We start from the raw sequence: 12,938 nt of genomic DNA on the forward strand, positions 1-12,938 counted from the left end.
TCTTTCAAAAACCTTCACCTACGATTGCAAAGACTCTCCTCGAGGTTGACCACCTCCACTCCATTAAAAGCTAATTGCGGATTGTCGGTATCGCGAGGACTCGCATCGAGAGGCACACGTGCGTCCTGTGGATCTCGTTGATCGGTGGCGGTACCGAAAGGGCCGGTAGGAAGAAGGTGGAGACGACGAAGGTGCGTCGAGAAGGATGGCGAAGAAGAAAGAGGTAAGGTAGCTCTCGAAGCAGTCACTATCTGAGGGAGCACTCATCGCGGCCGCTTCGTTATCGGCCGCGCGGAATCATAATGGGCCATAATTGCATAAATATAATGTTAATTAACAATTAAGATTGCCGCTTTGCCTAATTGAATCGCCGCTCCTGAGCTGAGCGGAGAAGAGGGAGGACACCCCGTTTCCTCGTTCGATCGGTCGCCAAGTGGTCGGTAAAAGAGGGACAGGAGGGGACGTGGATCCGGAGAGGGCTTCGAGGTGGCTTTAAACGTAACGCCGTATCGGAAAATTATGCCGATGGTCGTACCTCGAGTATGCACAATGCACACGTTCGATACGAAACGCCCTCGGAGAAGCGTGACCGTGTGTCGCTTTAGAAAAACGCGTATTTATATATACACGGCCGATGCCGATTCGAAGAAATAAAGAAGGAAGAGTGGAAGGTTAGTCGGAGAAGAAACTGCCCGCGATGAGCACAGTCCATTCGCGCGGACCTGATAGCGAAGGCACGACGACGATCGAGCAACGTGAAATCGTGCCGAGAGAAAATTACGAGATATCGTTATTTTTAGCAATTATCCAGAGGAAGAGGGTGGAAAAGGAGAAAAAGGAGAAGAGGGAAGAAGTAAGCTGGTCAGTATTAAGGCGTCTAAATATATATATATATATACATATATATATAATATATAATATATAATAAATATATATATATATATAGGTAATAAATATATATATATATATATTTATTACCTTTTATTGATAAGCTGCGACAAGTTCTAAGAGTTAAACACGTATTTAACTAGTTACGCGTAAATATTTAAATATCGTAAATATTTATTAACGGAGAACATGCTAAATACATATTTTGGCACATTTAATACAAACAAGACGTGACGAACGAAACAGATGGAAGACAAAGGCAAAAAGATAAGATAAAGAATAATAATTGATAAACTAGTTATTACAAGTAATAACTGTTGGCGATGACTCACTCGGTTCAAGGCTGTTATAGAATCATGAAAAATATCGATTTCGTCATCGAGCTTGTTGACCGATATACACATTCGGTTAATAGAATTAAATTTATCGAAAGGGATACGGTGTTATTATATAAAAAGAGTAAATAGGAATTAAGAGATGCGGATGCGATGCGGATAAAGTAACAGATTTATCGCAAAATAGATAGAAAATAAAACCAATGGGAAAAATTGAATTCGTACTAAATATCAGCAAGTATCTTAATACTTATATACGTAGGCGAAGCAAGAAATCGTGTACGAAGATCTTCTAATGGTCTCTCTTCGCTGTGTTTCTTCTTACTCGAGAGGTCTGCACGTCGTTACATACACGATATCGACATACACGGTCGTTGAACCGGTACCATCTATGCCCGATGCGTATCGATCGCTCGATGGAGCACACGGAATTTCGGGGACGCAATTAGCGGCGTGCAGATGCAATAATAATTAATTCCCGTTAATCCTCGCGGAGTGAATCGACCGATAGTCCGCGGAGCTTTCCATGTACGAGGGAAATAAATGGAATCGCTCGCGATACGCCAGTCTCGAAATCTTTGATTGTGGATTCTGTGAGATCGTCGAAGCTTCGTATTCCACCTTCCCTTTGGTTCGATTCCCTTTTACTCCTTTGTGTCGATCCGGTGCACAGCCTCTGGCGAACAAATTTTATTCGGTTCCTTTTATTTTCTTGTTTCAGATGGTACAGGCGATCCAGGTCCTCCGGTTTCACCTCCTCGAGCTCGAAAAGGTGAGCACTTTTCAGATTCCACGTTTTCTTCCCATTTCCAAGGCTATATAAAATGTTGGAAAGAATTATGATTTTTTGTCTGATGTAGTTATATTTCTTACAACATTTTATATAGCTTCATAAATTAGTTAAGATCGATTAAAAAATAATATACTTAGTAATATACCTAGTAGTGTAATAATAGATATAATAATATCGTAACGTATGAAATTTCCTACTTTGTGCTATCAAGTTTCTAAATCTTAATTAGTTTTACCTTTTTCATAGATTACTTTATTATCGTTTTATCATTCCCGTATGTTTCTAATCCTTTAATTGTTAGATACATTAACAATAGTTGATGGACATTTCTTGAAACAAAACGGTATTCATTCTCGATAAAGAACCGCATAAAAACACCTTCCACGTCCACGTTTCTCAATTCTCTAAATTTTATATTACTTATCGTTTGAAAGGAAGTATTTTACAACTACTACATGTAGAAGCTCCTCAGGTTTCAGAAAAGAGGAGGATGCGAAAGACAATTCATTTCGAAATTGTGTGAAAGTATATACTTATAAATTTTATAAAAATATGATTTATCATGTTGTCTTCATACTCTACGGCCTACAATATAAGTGTAACGATGACTAGCATAAACCAAAGGGTATAGTTCCATTAACAACTGAACAAGTAGGTAAAACTGTAGAGTAAGCGCGAGGTTGACGCGTTTAGGTGAACTTTCAAGCGTACTAGCGAACGTCAGCGAGCGGCGTGTTCTCTCGTCCGCTCCAATTGTCGGGGATTACCGGGTGTCGCGGTAGATAAGCCGTTCGTAACGCTTGAAAAACAACTGTTACGGGCGGAGCGCAATTTTCCGTAATTGTAGTGAAAGCTCGGCACCACCCGTCCTCGGTCGTCGGTCAGCTATGGTGCACACCTTGGCGGTTTGCTCGGCTCGGGCCGAGTTCCAGCCGTAAGTGGCGTCATTTAGCTGTCCAATGGCCGCTAGACGTACGAACACGGTGCACGCTCCAAGTTGTTTGCATTGGAACGGCCATCTTTCTCCACCGAGATCGTGATTTTTTCCCTTGCCCCTCTCGTAAACCGGAAACCTGTAAATCGGAGTACATGTCTCGTATTAGATCGTATAAAATGGTACGAACTGTGTTATACCGAGAAGCCGAACATAGAGGACATGTATTAGCATATTCATTCTTAATACGAAAGGTAGTTAGTAAAATATAAATATAAATATTAATTACTAAGATCGAGTGATTAAATTATTCATCGAGCTTTGCATTAATCAGAACCTCTTTTAGTCATGGTGTTGAAAACGAATGTAGACGAGACAATTTTTATTACGTCAGTTTTAAATCCTGCAATCGTACAAAGGATTATTGGATAATTAAATTAGTTGAAATAGTTTATAAATATTATAGACGCATAAAATATCGACGGTCCATAACGAGTGACATAATTAAACGAAACTCATTCACAAGTCTTCGATAATCCACAACGACATTGCTTTGTAAAGCTAGTACAGGTATTACGATTAAAGATTCTATCGGCAGCAACTTTCGATTTTCCCCGAATTCTAATTAAGACAGGGTCGGAAGATACCGCGGCCGCGATCGGTCCCAGCGGACGTCGAAAAAGTTGCAGGTTGGTTCGTGTCACGGTTCAATCGACGACACGAGAGGAACAGCGTTGGGATTAATTGAACCGGGCAGCCGGTTAATATTCCGCGTGCGTTCTCGCGTTGTTACTTCGGGACCAGGGTAAATAAATATTGCATTAGAAGGCCGGCATGTTTCGGCCCGTTTTTCCCCCGCTAACGATTGATAACCGTTCGACCGGTAAAGCCGGTGTACGCAACAGAAAAGAGAAAGGGAGAAGGAAAGAGAGTGCAAGTTTTCAGGAGGAGCTGTTTGCGTGGCCGCAGAATACCGGGGCGGGCCCCGTTCGGCCTGGCTACGCCGTTTTTGCGCCGATATTTTATCATACGAAATAGCGGACATCCATCGCATTTCCATCGAAATGGCAGCTGACGTGGCGGCAGCCATTGGCCAAGGGAGACCAGGCCGTCTCGATGCGCCCCTCGTGTATGTTGCTCCCTCTCGACAGGCCCGCCTGGATCGACCGGTCGATCCTGCAATTTTATACCAATTTTCCTCATTTGCCGCGATTACATTATTATAAAGGCCGGGGCTACCTACCGGCGAATCCACGTTGGCCTGGAGTACACGCGGGCCAACCCTTCTTCCTCTCTTTCTTCTTTAAGCATCCTGAGTAGGTACTTTTTCTTATGCACGTCGATTACTCGTGCAAAGAAATTCTGATGGTCGTGCCTGGTCCGTTACATGCAAAATCGTAATCACTATCGTCGTTCGTTTATTTAAGAAGTCTTGGCAAAAAGGATGATAAGAAAGATGCGTTAAGAAGACTGGAAATATAGCCAACTGGACGATAGGCGAGATTAAAACTAAAAGAAATAAATATGTATATACGAATTGTAACATAAACGTTCAGGTTCTGTTGCGTTCTATCCGCTCAAACGTAAATAACTTCCGCATCTTCCCACTGTATTAACAAGACGACTAGAAAACTGGACTCTAGAAATTGGAAGAACAGTAACATTTCTCTAGTTTCGTCAATTTTTATACATCGAAAGAATTACACGTACACTCCCACGAAAGATATCAATCGATATCGATACTGGAACGTCGAAAGTACAGATCGGAGTTGCAAGAAATCGGCGTACAGTCATCCTCCAATGGAAGACCGCTAAGAGATAAGAAACCGTCTCACCAGGATCAAGACGCCAAACCGATATTCGATCCCGATCGTAGCTTTTTCCTCCCACAAGTCCAGGCTCCTACGATTCCAATACGCCAACCGGTGGATTTATTTCAGCGAGATTGTCGGTCGCGATATCGGGGCGGGTCTCGAAAAGCCGCGACAAAACCTGGCCGCAATTTGGCACGGTGTGCGCCGCACTGGCATCGACGGTAATGAAGATTGAAACGTTCTTGGTCCCCGGAGTCCTCCGGGGACGAGCCGAGCCGGGACATGGAGGACGCGGAGCGAGCGAGCAAAGCGGAATGCAGCGAACGCGCGATCAAGAAGATTCCATAAATATCTGGAGCTCCGAGCAGCGAACGACAGACAGAGGACGAGAAAGTGATAGATGAAGAGAGAAACGAGACGAGAGAGGAAGAGGTGTATCGAGAGGGACGAGGATGTTTGACCAATAGGGAGAAGCATGGTAGCCCGCGGTGCTGCGCTTCGTGCATTTAACATTTTCGAGCCAATCGCGTATTAGCATAATTACGTTTTGCAGGGGCCCGGTGCGTGGAAGGAAGGTTTCTTCTTCTTTATTGCTCTTTCTTTCGTTTCGTTCAACTTTCTTGTTCGCTCTATACAATCTCTCTGCCTCCCTCCATCGCGAGTCGACCTCTCTTTCCACATCGATCTTTCCTTGAGTTGCAGCCTAGTTCGTCGTCTTCGTTCAGCTACCATATTTTCCTCCGTTCGTCTTCGTCGTTCGTTCTTCTCCCTTGGACCTGTATACTCGTGGCACACACCACCGTATATACACGCTATCACCGGTTAGAGAGCGGTAAATTTCTTATGGGGTATTATGGCGCACCGTGCATACCAACCGGGATTCATACCGGCGCAACACGCGGACACAACCCTCTCCTCCAGCTGCCCTACCTTAGAAACTGGTTCTAAGTTATACCTAGTCCTGTAGGGACATCCGCGTGCCTCCTTTCTCTGTTGTTCGGGTTATGTGTTTTCGTGGACATCTCGACGGCCAGGACATCCGGGTTGCTCCGTAGGCTGTTACCCTCTGCCTCCATTTCAGCGCCTTTTCGATCGTGAAGAATAGCGTAGCCGTGGCCCTTAAAAAGGATTCACCTATCTGGATCTCAATTGTTTATTTCGAAATTAATAGAGTCGGTTGTAAAATTAAAATTGGGGCAAAAAACTGTGAAAATTGAAAATAACTTTTTAAAAGCGCAGACTATAAGTATTCAATCTTCTTTAACATGGACTGCAAGGTTTTGACTACAAAAAGAGAGGTTAAATAATAATATCTATGATATATCTGTTCCACAAGACGGTCCCTGATATGAGATGCGTCTCCATTAGCGAATGTGTTGGCGAACACTGTTCGCGAATTAAACGTTCGAAAACCAGAATGACTCCCCACTCCTTCCGTTCGCCAGGACCAAGATGTCATCTATAGCCGAATGGAACGCATAGTACGAGTCGTTCGTAGGCGTACACCCGGTATATAGGTATCGTGCGTGCCGTAAGGGGTGGTCAGGTTGTGAATCGGGGCACGGTAGAGGAACTGAGACAGACACCCCGAAACCTTCATTACCTTCGGCTTCAAAGGAACCCATTGTGCCGTAAATGGGGTTCGCTCTGCGCTCCTCTTTCCTTCTTTCTTTCTTTTTTTCCTCCTCTTCTTTCTTTCTTTCCCTCCTTTCCTCGCTGTGTTCCTGCGCGTACCCCGGATCCGTTCCATTCTTCGAGCCGTTTGCCTTTCCGAGAGGCCGTCGACAGAAAGGGATGAGGTACAAGGAGAGAGAGTACAAAGAGGGAGAGACACTTGCTCGTTCGTTTCTTCGTTTACGTAAATTCTCGAGTAATTTCGGGGGTCGAATGAAAGGAGGAACGAGGGGGAGGCTGGGGGTACGCGAAGTTCTTGGGGGCGGAGAGGGCACGTCGCGATGGTATAATGTCGCCTCGTGCGGAACCTCCCCTCGCACGATTCAAGGGGAGGAGAAAGGAGGCAGAGAAAGGAAGAAGGGACAACGGGCCGTTTAAGAAGTCTTTGAATCGAGAACTCGTTTCGAATGGAGGGCCCGCTGCTCTCCGTTCGTCGGCGACACGCTTCTTCTCGCTGTCGCTGTCCCTTTTCAGCCGGAACATCGACGGTCACCGCGGACTGGTTGAACTCTCTCAAACGGAAACTCACGGGGATCTATCTGAGCGTGAACACCCGTAAGCAAGGGAATTTTCTTCTTTCCCTAGATAATCTAACAAATGCAATTTTAGTTCTTAGAAGTATTACTTAGTCGATCGTAATATAATTTTGAAAATATCACGTGGGTTTACGGAATAGCGCGTTTACTCCAAGCTTCTTTCTGTTTATTTACTGTTTATATCCTTGGACGTAGGTACGTGTTACGATCTTTATTTTTATGTATTTATGTAACGATAACGAGGAAGATAGAATGTTGACGGAAAAATCTCTGACGCGCAATAGGGACGAAATCCGGCGGTTTGGACAACTGGCGAGCCATCGAATCGACACCCCTATCCGCTCGCAACTTGTTAAATCGGCCATAAAATGGGAATAATCTCGAGTTACAGGCGACGTTGTCGCTGTAGCTGGTATCGTGCTCGGTCATCGCGAACCAGCCTCGATTTTTCGTCTCCTTCTGTGGCGTTTCTTCTACACGCGCAGAGGAGAGCCACCTTCCGGTAATGGCGTTGCCTCCGGTGTCGCATGTACCTTACGGAGGAACACGAGAAGCGTTCGCGGGGACGCGATGAAAGCGATACCCCTCGCTGTTTGCAAGTGTATACGCTCTCTCTTTTTATTCCTATTCTTGGCTTTTATTTCGGCCTCGGAGTGGCACGTGAAAGTTTACGCCCGCGGTTCATCGCAGAAATTAAATACCACCGCGCTTCGCCGGATAATTCCATCGATAGGACGAAGAGGAGAAGAGCTTTCACCTTCTTCGATGGAACCAGAAAGTTGACGAGGAGAGAAGGAAATGGCGATCCTTTGAGACACTCGATATTTTCCGTGCCATGTTCTTCTACCACCGCGAACCGTTCGCCGTATCAGAAAATCCGAGAAGCTAGTACCCGCTTGGATGAATTAGATACCAAAGAAGTGCTGCGCTTCCTAGCATATCCTTGGCTTTAGGACAGGGGGATACTGTGTCAACCATGCGGCAGTGCGAGCGGTGAAAGGATATGATATTGTAAGTGGAACGGCAGAAGAATCGTCCGAAGCCTCAAATTTGAATATTTATCATTATGTCATGGTAGTTCTCGAATCTTCTAGTTAAATTTGAACATTTTTTTAAGGGGGTTTCTATTTGGTTTTCTTCTTTACGTACATCTTTGTTCACTAGCATCGAAACACTTGCTGGTCTTGTATAAAACACGAAATTGGATGCGGTCTATCACAGAAACGATTGAACCTTGTACCTGAGCAAAATATGGTTCCGAAATGTACTATAGCGACACATGGTCATAAGACGATTCGAATCGAGGATGACTCATGTTGTTGTTTTGCCTCGGAGTCTTAACACCGTTTTGATATACGAAATGTAATAATAAACAAACTCCGGGCAAGACAATATGGCCGCTACACGCAACCGTCAACCGAAGTCGAATTTAAACTTTCTGGTACTCCCCCCACTAATATAAATAAACGAACACGATCAAGTGAGTTAGTATCACAATCAGTGAGTTAGTATCGAGCAATCTTATAGCGATTAATATCGAGCTAACGTACTGATTACCGTGTATAACACTGAGCGAACGACGACTAACTCTGCACTACAAATAATTTTAAATACATTGACTACACTAAGCATTAACCCGTCTCGTCACTACATACACCAACACGTACAATCGTACACCACAGTACGATGAAAATTGGCAGAAACCGTTTGCTAGAGAAGTAGAGGAATAATAAATTAACAATTATATGTTATCCTCACAATCTCCGAGGTAAAATTCATTAAAGAAATTTGCAGTGAAATTAAATGGGGAACTCGTGGAACGTATAATTTATCTGAGATAGCAATCTTTAATGATTTTAATAATTTCTTGTAAGTAATCTAGTATTCATGAGTGGGGATGTAAATTTCTCGACATATCACCTGTTATACCTGTGATAGATATTTAAAAAAACCCGCAGGCAGATCACCAGGCCCTTTTACTCGTGACAAGAAATCGGAGCAGAAAATGGTCACGCCGTTTCTAATAAAAGTCGAGAGCGGTCAATGTCGTAGAGGATCCGTTGGATCCTGTGTCAGTGCCGGTTGGACCGATCGTCTGCGGTATAGGGTGACGCGATTCAGAGGACCGATAGATGGCAAAAATTCGTGTCCGCGATGCATCGTATCATGTTCTAGATCATGAGCCGAATACTGGAGAGGTTTTTGGTGAACGCGGAGTACGGTATCAACTTCGAGCATCCACTCACGCGAGCCGATACAAACTATCCGCGGCACGGTCTCTTTTGGGCCGGAAGTTAGAGCGGTTAAAAGCGATTATAGAGACGGGAGATTCGAGTTTCACGCGATGCCAAGTTCGAAAAACGATTTTTGCTCAGTGATGGGGTCGGGGTGTGTTCCGAGCTCGTGTACGAGCGGTAAAAAATGGCTCGATAACCGTGTTCTGTGCTCGCCACGTACACAGAGAAAGGCGTACGGTGTAGGTGAACGCTTCTCAGCGTTCAGGCCGTGGCTCCTTTCGGCGATCCGTCCCGGGGAGGAGAGAAAGAGAGAAAAAGAGAGAAGGAAAGACGGAACCCCGTTTCTTTTCTTCGGTGAGCATTGTCGGCCGGTTCGACTCGACTCCCGGCGGATCAAATTCTAACCAGTCCAGCATTATAGCTGCTGTCCTTCGAGCTCTCTCTCCACCGCCCCCCTCGCCGCCCTTTTGGTCCCGCGTTAAAGAGAGTCTAGTCATCTCGAGGAGGCATTGTGTTACCGTGCTCCGTAGCATAGTTGGTACTTGGAAGAAAATTCTGGAGAACCTCGTGCGCGCCACCATGAGAACCACGATCTCGCTGACCCAGTGTATATACGTATAGCCAACGCGGCCGTCTTTGTCGATCTTCGATGTTCTTCATGAAGAAGCATTACAGAATGGAGGAAAAAAGAGGAAAAGAATCTCGGAGCAAGAAGTATAAAATACCGTACTATGTAACGTACTAAACGTGACAACATACGGTATGGTACGATCTATGAAAAGAGGATCGACTGCGGATCGGTTTCGCGTCCGATCAAGCGTTCTCTCGCATACGTTTAACGCATGATAAACGCGTGCATTGTCTACGGTGGTCGGTGTCGGCCACGGCCTTCCACCATTGGACGGTGCCGCCTACGGCAAAGATGGCCGTCTTCTCTATTACATATAAATGCCTAATAAGAAGAACGTCGTATAAGTATCTACTAGGTGGATAGGTTGCCGAGAGGCAGCCAGGCAGAGCCTGTTGGAGAAGTCCGTCGAGAAGGGAAAAGAAGAGAAGAGAAGAGAAGAGAGAAGAGAGAGGCCAGGAAGAAAGCGCGTGTACGCGCTTGCAACGAGAGAAGACACGCCGCCTCGTAATGCGCCTGGCTTCTCTCCGTTCCTCCTCCCTGTCGATTTACATATAACAAGATAAGCGTTTTTATTTGCTTTTGCTTATATAATACATTTTTTCTAAACCGAATCGAGCGACCAGGCAGAGGCGAAGTCGGTCCAAGGACCGGGGGGTAGGGAAAGGGGAGCGGGAGGAGGATGAACCGTGAGGAGGACGCTGGAGGACCGGGTATCCTATAGGCCTGTCAGACCTCATTTGCATACATAACATTCTGGTCGACTGGACACCGGTCAGACCTCCTCGCTCCCTCTCGCTTCGACTCGCTATCGACGATACAACGGGTCTCGTTGCTCGCTGCCGGACCGCTTCCACGGCCTCGAGATGCAACGAGCTCTTCGCCGGCCTCCTCCATCTTTGTGTATCGATACCAGCGTTCGTATCGGCCTCGCCATCCCGCGCGCGGCCCTTTCGGAACCGTGGCTTCGATGGTGAAAATACCGGGTGAACGTTTTACCCGAAGCCCATATGATCGTGGGTCCATTCCGATTCGACCAAACGAAATCATTGCCAATTTAGCCGATGTTTATAGCGGTTATAAGAATATTGAAATTACGGAATTAATCGAAGAGACGAGAGAGAGAGAGAGAGAGAGAAAGTGAAAGTCTCGGTTTAAATAACTCGTCTCGACGGTTCCTAGAATAGGTCAAGACTCGTTTGTACCATTTCGAATATCTATATTACGTGACATTCAAACGTCCATCAAAGATGTCCAATGTTTAATTCAATTCGTTCTTTCTTTATGCAATCGTAGGTCCATGAACTATGCGACAATTTCTGCCACCGGTACATCAGCTGCTTAAAAGGAAAGATGCCGATCGACCTAGTGATCGACGATAGGGAGAGCTCGAAACCGCCGGAGATCGGGAACGGTCTGGACGGTGGCGGACCAAGGAGCACCGCTGACAGCACCAGTCACACAGACGGAGCGAGCACGCCGGACGTCGTGAGTACCTCACCATCGTCAACGTCTTATTATCCGCACGACGCGATCACCCCCCACCATCACCACCACCACCATCACCACCACCACCACCAGAGCCAGAATAATAATAACAATAATAATAATCACGCCGGTATCGGCAGTACCGCCACTACCACCCCCTTGCAACTGAGCCAAAACCAAAGCCAAAACCACCACCCTGCGCCGCAGTCGAACACCACCACTACTACTGCTATTACCCCAAGTAGCGCCGCCACAACTCCCAACTCCCTAAAGCGTACGCACCAACAGATGATGATGGCAGCCGCGGCGGCATCCGCGATGGCCACCTCGCCGCACGCAGCCGCATCCGCGCCCCCTGCGCACGCGCACGCCGCCCTCGCCGCCTACCACAGCATCAGCTCGGCCGTTTATCCGTGCTCGTAATAGACGACGCGACTTCCGTGTCGATACCGCGAGACCTTTTCTCTTTCTATCCCTCTGTTACCCTCTTCTATTAAGTCTTTTTCCAATTCTATCGTCATTGCGCGTTATTCTGTTTCAACCTCTACTACTATTACTACTTCTTTTTTTTCTTCTCCATCTTCTTCTTTTTCTTCTTCTTACGATCCTTTATCCAATTTATACGCTGTCTGGCTATTCTTCGTCATCTAGACGTTTCGGTCATTCGTACTCCCCTCTGGTGACAATCTTTCTTCGAGATTTACTTCCTCTTTGTCAGCTGTGAAAATTAAAGGAGTTCGAACGTTCTTTCTATCTTGCGATCAGCTTCGTGGTTATATCCCGTCGCGTCTTAGTCTTTTGAAATGAGAAATTTGATGAGATCGCTGGTAACCCATGCCTCAGGATGGTTCGATCGCGACTGACCGTAGCGGGAACCACCGCGAACGCGCACGGCGCCCTCTTGATTCGTCCTCGTGGCTCGAGGTCACGTGTGTACACGTCTGGGCAGAAGTGCCATCCGAATGAACCACGCGAGCCGCTCGAAGAAAGATGTGTACCTAGACACGTTCTGCTCGTAACGCTTTCTCTTTCCTCTTCTTTTTCTTCTTCTTCCAGTTCTTCTTTTTCTTCTTCTTCGACTTTCCTCTTGTACTTCGTTTCTTCGTCCAAATCTTACGAACCAAGTTTCGACGATGAAAAAAATCGAGGGTTGCAGGGGTGTCACGTACGGGTCGTTAGGTTACGGTAACGCACACGATAGGTCGCGAATTGTTGGACTGGCGCTACTTGTCGGAATTTCCAGTACGTTGCTAGCGAGTGTCTCGTACTGCTCCAAGCAAAGGACGAGTGTTATTCTGTTTGGCACTTGGCTGGCTTTTGAGTTCATTCACGTTCCGTTTTTTTTCTCTCTTTTACTTCCGTTCTCTTCCACTCTGTCACTACCTTTCTGTCTTTCTCTCTGTTAAACGTTGCTCAATCCGTAGAGAAAAACCGTTCAGTTCACATCGTATGTACATAATTTTACACACGGTCTCAAAACATTCTCCGAATTCTTCCTTCGAGGGCTTCCTCGCGTTGATTCAGGTCGCTAAAGGAAACCACTGGATCTCAAAGATTCCACTCTACCTCCTTCGTCTAGAAGCTACAGACGGTGCAATGAAATTTATCGCA

The 12,938-nt window shown here is 45.9% G+C and overlaps 1 protein-coding gene across 4 annotated transcripts in view; it reads left to right on the forward strand.

Moving 5' to 3' along the window:
* The window catches only part of LOC117236609 (homeobox protein homothorax), a 503,579-nt gene that overhangs the window by 55,481 nt on the left and 435,160 nt on the right, over window positions 1-12,938 (forward strand). For all 4 annotated transcript variants that reach the window (XM_033499701.1, XM_033499700.1, XM_033499704.1 and 1 more), the window contains exons 5-6: window positions 1,945-1,995; window positions 11,136-11,327. In XM_033499701.1, the coding sequence (XP_033355592.1) occupies window positions 1,945-1,995; window positions 11,136-11,327 (243 nt within the window). The remainder of the gene's footprint in view (window positions 1-1,944; window positions 1,996-11,135; window positions 11,328-12,938) is intronic.

Source organism: Bombus vosnesenskii, unplaced genomic scaffold (assembly GCF_011952255.1).
Source record: "Bombus vosnesenskii isolate JDL3184/JDL3185 unplaced genomic scaffold, Bvos_JDL3184-5_v1.1 scf7180000013351, whole genome shotgun sequence".
Lineage (NCBI taxonomy): Eukaryota > Metazoa > Arthropoda > Insecta > Hymenoptera > Apidae > Bombus > Bombus vosnesenskii.